This window comes from Octodon degus, unplaced genomic scaffold (genome assembly GCF_000260255.1).
Source record: "Octodon degus isolate 3935 unplaced genomic scaffold, OctDeg1.0 scaffold00076, whole genome shotgun sequence".
Lineage (NCBI taxonomy): Eukaryota > Metazoa > Chordata > Mammalia > Rodentia > Octodontidae > Octodon > Octodon degus.
This window is the reverse complement of record NW_004524652.1, coordinates 402567-414088: the sequence shown is the minus strand read 5'-3', so window position 1 is coordinate 414088 and position 11522 is coordinate 402567. Positions and strand designations below refer to the sequence as shown.

Genomic DNA, 11522 nt, shown 5'->3' with positions numbered 1-11522 from the left:
TTTATAAAAAAAAATCAAAGTTATAATTCAATCCACCCAAACCATTGTTTAAATCACTCCAGACTTTCATATCACTCAACTGGTCATTCTTCTTTTGATAAAATTTTTTAAATTATTTAAAAAATATTGGGTTAAAATACAAATTAATTAAAGAAAACCATTTTAAAGGGCTTCTCAAATGCAAGTGTGGATGGCCTCCAGGTAGGGCAGCTACAAAGGCCCACCTGAAGAGATACAAAGGGCCATTCTACCAGAAATAGATCTTTTTTTTTTTTTTTTTGGCAGAACCGGGGATTGAACTCAGGCCCTTGCGCTTGCCAGGGAAGTGCTTATTCCACTGAGCCATCTCCCCGGCCCCACCAGGAATAGATCTTAACACCTATACTTACAACTTACTACTGTTATGGACTATTAGACTATTTAGGGTCAAACTGCTAAATATAAATAGCAAAAATCGTTTTTTTTTTTTTTTGTTCCTCGCATGCCTTCAGGGCACGTTTGGCCAGCGGGAGAGTTCTGAGGTTCGAACTCCAGCCACCTGAGGCTGACAGCTTTGTGGAAGCAGCCACTTAAAGGACTGAGCTAGGCCCAGGCCCCCTAAAAATCTTTTTTTTTTTTTTAATTCCACTATTTATTTATTTTATTTACATTTATTTATTTTGTGTGTGTGTGGCCAGCTCAGCCCACCAGGGGGCGGGGCTGGCTGGCATGTGGTGTTGGGGATTGAACCGCGGTCCCAGTGGTTTGCTAAGCTTGTTCTAAGTAGGTGCCTTAGACCACTGAGCCATCTCACCAGCCCAGCAAAAATCTTTAGACTGTCATCAAAAATAAAAAGATCTTCTACAGTATTCTCCAAACACAGCTTCTCCAACTACAACAAAACACCCATCACTCACACAACAAAACAAAAAAGAGAAATATTTTGGGAGCTTCACTGCCTAAAGCAGTCAAACTACCTCATTCTTTTTTTTTTTTGGTGGAACCGGGGATTGAACTCAGATCCTTGCGTTTGCCAGTCAAGCACTTATCCTACTGAGCCATCCCCTGGGCCCCCAAACTACCTCATTCTTAAAAAAAAAAAAAAAATCCTGCCTGGATACTGTGGGCTATTAGTCACTAGGCAACCTTGTGTCTTGCAACTTAGTAAAGGTACAAATAAAGGTCCTGGGCTGGTGAGATGGCTCAGTGGTCTAAAGCACCTACTTAGAACAAGCTTAGCAAAGCACAGGGACCGCGGTTCAATCCCCCAGCACCACATGCCAGCCAGCCCCGCCCCCCTGGTGGGCTGAGCTGGCCACACACACACACACACACACACACACATAAATAAATAAAATTAAACAAAAACAAATAAAGGTCCTTATTATTTTTGGCGGGGGTGGGGTGGGGTGGGGTATTATTTTTGCCAACCAGGCAGAGGAGCCAACACCTAATCCAGATCTTGTCTTTTTTGCTCATCTTTTCCTCATTCCTGCCACCATTTCTACCCCAGCACAATGATACCACTGAGCTCAACAGAGCCCACCCTAGCAAGGCTGCCTCCTGCCATGAGCAGCTCTTCCCACCCAACCCTGCCAGATCTTCACAGCTAATGCAGTGGGTACAGAGGCATACCTGAGCTGTTGCAGACAGCTGTTCAGGTTCTTAAGGGGCTCCTTGCTGACGGCAGGCGGAGGCCTCAGCAGCTCTTCGAGCAGCGAGGCTGGGACAGGGCAGTCGGGGATCTTGATGGGTGTTGCTGGGCTGGAGGGGCTGGCTTCACTCTTCGGTTCTTTCCTCTGTTTGTAAAAGTATGTTAGCTACCCCAGTCAGTACCTCCACCCTCAATTAGATGGGTGCCTGCCTGATGGGGAGCCCTGGGAGGGCACCGCCCTGGTCTTTATATCAGCACAGTCTGACCATCACAGGAGTTCAGGAAACACTGTGTAAGCTGGGTATGGCGGCACAAGCCTGCAGTCCCAGCACTTTGGTAGGCTCAGACAGGAAAAACAGAAATTTGAGTCTGGTTTAAGCAGTTTAGCAGCTTAACAAAACTCTGTACCAAAATAAAAATAATTAAAAGGAGGGAAGGCAATAGGGATGTAATTTGGTACAAAGGCCCTAGGTTTAATCTCTAGTACAAAAAAAAAAAAAAAAAAAAAAGAAAAAGAAAAAGAAGGAAAGAAGGTAGGTGGGGTGATCATAGGGTAGCAAAGCTTTATTTGTAATGCACATAAAAAGCACAAATGTCCTATGTCTGGACATTCAAAGAGGATGTGACTGGGCCCTAAAATGAAGTTCAGGCAGCTTCCCAGGCATAGTTTCTACTCTGAGCTTTCCTAAGAAATTAAGTAGTGTTCCCAATTAATAGATTCTCTTCTCTACAATAGATAGCTTTTTTCCCTTTCTTCAAGGAAACTGATCCCAGGGAACTACATTCCTAGCACTTTTTGAGATAGGGGCCTAAAGGCCAGCACCACTGCACCCAGCTAGGACATACAACTTTGACAGACAGCCAGTGTCACAAAATAACCCTGGGTCAGAGAAAGCTCTTTGCCTCTTCCCATTACTGACACTCACGTGCACTGAGTAGAAACCTGCTGCCATGCTGACACTTGAGCAGGGCTGGCAATGTAGCCTGGAGGCTGACCTGAGCCACAAGTCTACTGTGCAGGATAGTAGGGCCACTCTACAACAGCCACACTCTCTTCTGGGTTACAAAGTTAACTACAACAATAAAATGGCATTTGGATTCATTAAAGAAACAAGGCAGTAAAATAAAATGATTTGGCCTGGTGTCCAAGCAGAATCTACCACTATCATTCATTTCACACACATCTCTGTTAGCCCAGGACACACAGGCCTGAGCCCTACCTTGGCCACACCTCGGCGAAGATCCTGGTGGAGCTGCTGGTTTTGCTGAAGCAGAGTCTTCATGTTGTTTTTTAGCTCAGACACTTTCGCTTGGAGCATGAATTTATCCTTCTGAGTCACAGACAGGTCTTCCTGCACCATCTCCAGCTCACATCTGATATTCTATGGAGAGTGAATACAGATTTTTAAAAGCAAAAAGATCTGAAACATAGCTGAGACCTTAGTTCATATGTTACTTCTAGCAGAGTGACTTTTATTTTTAGGGTTTTTAAAAACTTATTTTATTTTTTTATTTTTTGGTGGAACTGTGGATTGAACTCAGGCCCTTGCACTTGCCAGGGAAGCACTTATTCTACTGAGCCATCTCCCCAGCTCCAGTTTGTTTTTTTGTAAAGGAAAGTTTTTATTGGAAAGAGAATAGTTTCTGTATTTTCCTGAATTGAGGGGCCCTGGACTTATTTTTATAGGATGAAATGTGAGAAGTCTCCATTTCAGCAGCTTCCTCTCTACCCACCAAGACTGATGGGCCCAGTAACACTCACACCCCAATATCTCCAACTCCAGAGCTATACCCAAGAAGCAGCAGCATCCATCTGGTTGCCTTCTACCACCAGTTCCAAGAACGTAACTATTCATGGGAATAAATGAGCTCCAACTGTGACTGTGGTCATTCCCTTCCACATGAGGAATCTTAGCAAGTGCTTCCACTCAAGGAAGGACTCTGACTCAAGTCGTTGCACAGAAGCTGACTGTTATGGTTTGTGTCTAGCTGTCACCTCAAATCCTCATGCAGTCATTGGGGCAGGCTTCTAGAACTTGTGATTCATTCATGATCCAATGCTGGATTATGGGTGTGAGTCCTACACCTGCCCTGAACCAGATAATCTGCACATAAATTAAGGAAGGGAAAGAGGCTTGCTAGCTGCCACAGCTGCTGATCCTCCCTCTGCTTTTTGCTATTTTCCATTGCCTTGAACAACTGCCCTCTTCCACGTACCACTCTGCCTTAGAGCCAGCCAAGTATGGACTGAAACCTCCACAAATTGTGAGCTAATAAATAAACCTTTCCTTCCTTAATTTTGGGTGTTGGGTATTTTGTCCTGCCAATGAGAGAAAAGTAAGACACTGATTCAGGGGACAGACATCTGCCACAAGTGCCACCAGAGCCCAGAAACAGACACCTGTAGCAGCTGCTGTGTTCCTTCCAGTTCTTTCCTTCCCTGCTGTTCTGATAGGTCCAACTGCTGCTTCAAGGACTGGAGCTCCCGCTCCTTCTGATCCAGTTCCCACTTGAGATTTTCCATCTGAAGGGGAAAAATTACATGAGCAAAAAAATTATAAAGTGGTGCTTGATAGGTTTTGGCCCTAGTATGAATTGTTGAAATCATTAAGGTGGTCATCTAATATGGTTGAAGCCCTTAAAACAAAAGCCCATCTCCCCAAGAACACCTCCCCCCTTCTTCTCCAACTCAGCCCAGGGTACAATTTCCTTTCTCCCTTCCTGCCGCCTCAGGGAAGACCCTCAGTCAGCTCCTCAGGTATATCTAGACATCCCCTTCAAATTCTAACCCTGGCGAAAGGCCATAAAAGCCTCAGCCTCCCTTTGTTCCAACTGAGAGAATTTCTATCTTCCCCGTTCTCTCAGTGTCCTCAAAGATAATAAAGCCCCTTTTCCTTCTTCCTGTTCCTCTGCTGCACCAGGCGCCTGAGAAAACCTATCATATTGCTGTGTTGTGACTCAGACAGATACACAGTGTGTGAGGCTCCTGGGGGCCAAAACCCCCAGTTCTGAGCCTATCGACTGAGCTCTCCTCCAGGATCTGCCTATTTTCCATTGCTAGCTTGCATGCAACACTAGTCCATCTCACATCTCACAGGAAGGTTGAACTCTCTGGCTTCTGGTTCTCTCCTTCAGGGGTTTGTTCTCTTCTCTTTGCCTCACTTTGCCTTGGGTGTATATCCTTCCCTTAGAGCACTCCCCTGCTGTCTTTGGAAATTCATGGGGCCCTGTGTCTGGAAATTTAACTGTCCCTGGTAACACCCCCAGGAATTCCCCCTTGATGACAGCTGGAAGGACCAAGGTTTGGGGACTTCACTTACACTCTTCTTAGCTTTGAGAGCTGGTGACGGCCTCTCCCTGGGCTTAAAAGTCAGTTCAGCCTTAATTTGGTCGCTCGGGAGAATTGTTCTCTCCTTGGGTGTATACCTTTCACTCTGAACATTCCCCTGCCATTGTCATGGGAAATATTCATTCTCAGCCCCCAAAAGACACTCCACGGGGATGCCTGGTCTGTAATCTCGGCTCCCTCAGTCTCTGGGAGGCCATAAAACCAAAGTGATTAATCTTCTACTGTCAGACAGCTTGGCCACAATATAAATTCAATGGTAAAACCCAGTGGCCTATGGAAAAAACTTCTGATCCACTAATTCTCCAAAGTTTAAAAAACTTGTATAGGGGCCAGGGAGATGGCTCAGTAGAAAAAACGCTTGCCTGCTAAGTGCAAGGGCCTGAGTTCAATCCCTGGTTCCAAAAAAAAATCCCAACAAAAAACAAAAAACTTGTATAACCTCACCAGCAAGTGGCAGAAAATCCCCTATATTCGGGCTTTTTTCTCTTTGAGAACACGTCCTTCACTCCCTCAACATTATAAAGGGACCCAGATACTCTTTTTTTTTTTTTTTTTTTTTAATATTTATTTTTATTTATTACATTTATTTGTGTGTGTGTGTGTGGCCAGCTCAGCCCACCAGGGGGCGGGTCTGGCTGGCATGTGGTGCTGGGGATCGAACCGCGGTCCCTGTGCTTTGCCAAGCCTGTTTCAAGTAGGTGCTTTAGACCACTGAGCCATCTCTCAGATACTCTTAACTGGCACTGTTCCACCCAAGGCCTCTCCCTCTTCTTCCTCAGATTCTCTAAAAGATGCTGTGCTGGTCTTTGCTCCCTCTAGCCTCTCCATTGCAACTCCTTGGCCTCCTCCACTGGAGTCTATAAAGCTTCCAGCCTCACCACCCCCGTCCTTTCCCCCACTGCAGCCTCTCACCCTGTTATTACTTCCTCATCCCTATCTCTCCCCAGTCACTTAAACCAAGGACAACTCTCCCGTCTAACGATCTCCCTCAGTCAGGTCAGAGCCCCTGTTCCTGCCACAGCAGCTGCCACGTGCCCCACTAAAGACTCCTACAACCCCCTCCTCCAAGTACCTGTGCTGTAGCCGCTGCTTTACCTTCTGACCTCTCAACTTGCAGCTGGTCTTACGTTCCTTGCTGCCTGACCCCCTTAACCACAGTCTCTTTTTTCTTTCAGGTTTTTTACTTTAAAACAAAGTACAATCCAATCACAGTCTTTTTTTACTCCAGACATCTCACTCCAAAAAAATAATAACACATTTTTCCCCAACAGCATGTGCCCCTCCCTCTGGTATCCATCAAGCTAGTGACAATATATCAGCCCCGAGAGAGCACACTGCCCTTTTCAGTTGAGACTGCTGCTCCCCTCCTTCTCCCCTCATCCCTCCCAACCCTTAGCCCCCTTTATAGTCTACACAGCCACAATAAACAGCACAGCTTCTCTTACTGCCAGCCTACAAGGCTGAGACTTACACATAGTCAGTGCTGCTCACTGTGCTGGGCCTAATCCTTTCGCTCTGCTCAGTGTGCTTGCTCTCACTCAAACCTGATACACTATATTAGACATAAACATATATATTAACTATAAATAAGAGGCTTTTACTTTTTTCCAAATTCTTATAAGAAATCTTTACTAATTGACCTACAACAGTTCTGACTAGTTTCTCATAATTACAAACCTAAAAAAGGTCATCATAATTTAACCCGGCCAAAAATATATTTGAGTGCACTCTTACAAAGATGTCCATGTGTCCTGCCCTTGTTTGTTTTTATGGCATCCTATAAACAGCTGTTCCTTTTTATGTGAGCTCTAAAATATAGACTTGGGGTTGGGGAGATGGCTCAGTGGAATAAGCACTTCCCTGGCAAGCGCAAGGGCCTGAGTTCAATCCCTGGTTCCGCAAAAAAAAAAAAAAAAAGACTTAAAAGCATACTTTCTCCTGAGTTACCAGCTGTTTATAATTAAATTAAAATTAGTTTATAATTAAATTAAAATTAGTTTATAATAAAATAAAAATCATTAAAATGGGGAGACATTATTAAACAGGACTCTTGATTGGTGGAAAAGGGTGGCCAACCTTTGTTCATCAATGAAGAGACCCCAATAATCTTAAAAGTCACCCCCAACAATTTGGTCATTGGTTAAAACAAAATTTTTTTCAAAAAATTAAAATAAGGTTTTCTTATAAAAGATGCTTGGTATTACATATTTCATGCCTTCTAAACATACCGATGTGAATTTTCTTTCAGATTTATTTATTTATTTATTGTGGAACTGTGGATTGAACTCAGGCCCTTGTGCTTGCCAGGCAAGCGCTTATTCTACTGAGCCATCTCCCTGGCCCTAAAATTCTAATAATTGGGGCCGTCCTGTAGCTCAGTGGACTAAAGCACCTGCTTAGGCAGAGCACAGAGCCAGGGTTTGATACCTGAAGCACTGTGCTGGTCCCGCCTGCAGGGCACACTGAGACGGTGACTGAGACTGGCATGGTGGAGTGCGCCTGTATTTGCAGCACTTGGGTGGCTGCAAAGAGGAGAATCACTATGAGTCCGATCTACATAGTGAGCCCCTGTAGACCCTGTACTAAATGCAGAAAAACCCTGCTAATCATCAAGTGTATTGCTCCAAACTAAATATACTAATGTAGATCCAGTTTCTCCTGAAAAAACAACTGTTATTATTTCCTATTTTATATCCCGATCTGCTCCTGACACTCATTCCAAGCTAAAAAAACAGATATCAGCCCTCAACCCCTAATGAAAAACTTATTTAATCTAACTTTAGCATGTATTTAATAATAGAGACCAAAAATTAACTATACACATGTCAGCTTTTGGCTGCGACACTTGAGACTCCCATCAAAGCAGGATTTTAACATGGTAATGCTGAGCCTGAACAACTCTGCCACTGAAGCCCTTCTTGGATGGTTTTACGTGCAGTGAAAAAGGACACTGGGCACAAGCCTGCCCCAACCTGCAGCCATCACTGGGACATCTACAAGCTTGAGGGTCATTGGAAATGTGACTGCCTTGTCCGCCAGAGAGTGGGTAAGTCATACAATTCCCTGCCCTCACAGGAAACTTGCTACAGCCAGACCCATATACTTGACCTGCTTGGTCTTGGTGCTGAAGAGCAACAACAGAGCTTGGGTTCCATGGCCCATGTCGAGACAACTTTGTCAGAGTCCCAAGTCTCGCTGGACATCTCAGGTAAAAAACTCTTTTCTTGCTCACATAGAGCCCACATATAGTGTTCTTCCTGAGTTCTAAAATCTTTACATTAGCTCTATAGTCTCCATAGTGGGTGCTGATGGCCGACCTACATGATCCCTTCAGAGAGGCCCATTCCTTGTTGACTTCAGACACTGTGCTTCACTCGTAATTTCCTTGTGGTCCCAACCTGTCCCCTACCTCTCATGGGGAGAGGCCTCCTCCAAAAGCTCCAATTCTCTCTCACCTCTCTCCCCCACAGTGCACATCCTACAAACCCAACCTCAATGCACAGCCAGCTCCTCCCTCCCTCTTCCCTTGTCAACCGTATACTGAGACACTTCCAGTCCCACTTGGGCCACACATGCTGTTCCTGTATTAACATGCCTCAGAGATCCCACAGTGTTTCCCTATATTCCGCAATATATAATAGCTCCCAAACATCAAGAGACTCAAGTCCATCATTTTCCACCTCACCAGCAGTTTTCTTAAAAAGGCCCACTCGCCATCTAATACCCTCATTTTTCCTGTACTCTAACCTAATGGCTCCTGTCATTTAGTTCAAGATCTCAAAATTATTAATAATGTCATTACTCCTATTCACCCAGTGGTGTCAAACCCGTACACCACACTCTCTCATATCCCTCTTTCCACTAATCACCCTACTTTCCTAGACCTTAAAGATGCCTTCTTCACCCTTCCTTTATACCCAGATTTCTAAGACCTTTTCACCTTCACATGGACTGACCCAGACACTCTTTGATCTCAACAGCTCACACAGACAGTCCTGCCTCAAGAGTTCAGCGATAGTCCTCACTTCTTCAGCCAAACCCTTGCTGCTAATCTCAAAACCCAGCCTACTCCATCAATATATTGATACTCCTCCTCTTTAACATGGTCATGATAAAAATCACACATTCTGATCATAGATTCCCCTCTTGGTTCCTTTCCTGTGTCCTTCAAACATGATGACATATACTCATAACATGCTGTCTTTTTAAACTTTTTACAAGGCTCCTTCAATCTTGGATGTGAGTCTTCACCAATGAAGAACTTCTAGGGGCTGGTGAGATGGCTCAGTGGTCTAAAGCACCTACTTAGAACAAGCTTAGCAAAGCACAGCAAAGCACAGGGACCGCAGTTCAATCCCCCAGCACCACATGCCAGCCAGCCCCGCCCCCTGGTGGGCTGAGCTGGCCACACACACACACACCCACACACCCACACACCCAAATAAATAAATAAAAAGAACTTCTAGTTCTAGCTGAGACACCTGGCACTAACTTCTACATAGGCGTGAACCACTGTACTGTCAGCTCTCCTTACCCCTGAGACAACACTCCCATTCAGCAGGAAGCAGTCTAGGAGACACATGGCCCCTTTTATAACAACCAAAAGACAGGAATGATAGATTTTGGCACTAGTATGAATTGCTAAAACTACTATGGTGGTCATCTAATATGGCTGAAGCCCTTAAAACAAAAGCCCATCTCCCCAAGAACACCTCCCCGCTTCTTCTCCAACTCAGCCCAGGGTACAATTTCCTTTCTCCCTTCCTGCCACCTCAGGGAAGACCTACAGTCAGCTCCTGAGGTATATCTAGACATCCCCTTCAAACTCCACCCTTGGCGGAAGGACATAAAAGCCTCAGCCTCCCTTTGTTCCAACTGAGAGAATTTCTATCTTTCCCATATTCTCTCTGTGCCCTCAAAGATAATAAAGCCCCTTTCCCCTTTTCCTTTTGCCTGTTTCTCTGCTGTGCCAGGCACCTGAAAAACCTATCAGTGCTCTTATGCTAGAACATAGCTGTATGCTATTTTTGCTTATCTATTTTTTTGATTGGGAATTGAACTCAGAACCTTGTGCTTGCCAAGCAGGTGCTTGTGTCACTGAACTATATCCCCATCCCTTAATCTTTTAATATTTAGCAAACATAAAGATTCCTTTTTGAGCACACAGGGCTTGGAGTCAGGGGCCCAACAGTCACCTCTTGGCTCCCTGCAGGCTGCTGGCTCAGCTGCTCATCCAGCTGCTGCTGCAGGAGCTGGAGCTGGGTGCGGGCCTCTGTCAGGTTCACCTGGAACTGTGCTATCTCCTGGGATTGTTTTCCTTCCCGAATCCTGACATTAAAAAAGGTAAGAATGAATTGACAGCGTCTTTCCTGCTTGCCCTCCATTCTGGATGTGGCCTGTGGGTTGCAGCTACTCTGGTGAGCTTGAATGTTCCCCTCAGGCTGCAGATGGTACTTATAATACTCCCTCAGGCCCTGAAAACACCTTCTGGAAGACAAGCTCTGTACCACTCAGGGTAAGTGTGAGCGCCCATTCCCAGACCAGAGTGGTTAGAGGACTCCAGGGCCATTGTGTGGATACAACACACCCCCAGGCCTGGCCATGCCCCAGTGTGTCCAAGTTGATGCTGTGCTAGTGTGCAGCAACAAGGACCTCTAAGTGCCCAGGACACAGTCCTCAGGGTGAGTGGTCATGCAGATCCCTGTCCCAGGGAGGATGAGTAAGGCAGAAGTGCACCAGGGCAATGAGGCTTCATGGGATGGGAGTTGGGTGGCCTCTCCTTTGATCAGTCACTAAAGCAGTTTGGTAAAAGTTGCCAAGTGCTGAGTGAATCACAGGCAGGAGACCATGGCAGCCTGGCCACTAGCAGGTCCCTTCACCAGGCAGATGGCCACCCAGAGGCCTGTCACTCACTGCAGCTCAGCAGCCTCAGTCTGCAGAGTCTGTACCAGGTGCTCCTTGGCCTGCAGCTCTTTCTTCACCTCGCTGAGCTCCAGGGTGGCTGCCTTGAAGTGGCGGCGGTTATGGCCTGCTTCCACCTTGACAGCAGTCACCTATAAAGGAGGAGGAAGTTGGTATTACCCATACAAGGTGCTCTGAGGGGCCCCTGAGGCTTTATGGGTACCAAACACTCCACACAAGTTCCCCAAAGGCCTGAGGGTGCCTAATACAATGCCCAGTATGCCACAAGCAAACAGGATGTAGTTGCTAGTGTCCACTTGATGAGTGCATTAATTAATGATTGTCAAATACTTCCATCTTTCCAGTTAACTTTGTTTATTCTTGAGCAATTTACTTTTCCATCATACTAGTTACCTTTAATAAACCTATTATCGTGTAAGTAGGCTCCTTTCTGAAGTTTTAATGCTTTTCTGAGATAACACAAATTTTTGTCAAGTTTTCCAAGGGGAAAGCTAATTCTCAATAGTATTCAAAACATTTAGGTGATGGATGGTTAACAACCTAAGTTTGCAGACCAAAATTAGAGAAAAAGGAGGGATACAAGGAAAGCCAACATTTTGGCCCTAGCCTTCTAAGGTC

At 45.4% G+C, this 11522-nt stretch overlaps 1 protein-coding gene across 5 annotated transcripts in view; it reads right to left on the bottom strand.

Annotated features, from left to right (window-relative positions):
- Nucleotides 1-11522, bottom strand: part of Golga3 (golgin A3) — a 55427-nt gene that overhangs the window by 5503 nt on the left and 38402 nt on the right. For all 5 annotated transcript variants that reach the window (XM_023720496.1, XM_023720498.1, XM_023720495.1 and 2 more), the window contains exons 19-23: nt 10896-11035; nt 10178-10310; nt 4035-4157; nt 2854-3015; nt 1615-1778 (exon numbers count right to left, since the gene is read on the bottom strand). In XM_023720496.1, the coding sequence (XP_023576264.1) occupies nt 1615-1778; nt 2854-3015; nt 4035-4157; nt 10178-10310; nt 10896-11035 (722 nt within the window). The remainder of the gene's footprint in view (nt 1-1614; nt 1779-2853; nt 3016-4034; nt 4158-10177; nt 10311-10895; nt 11036-11522) is intronic.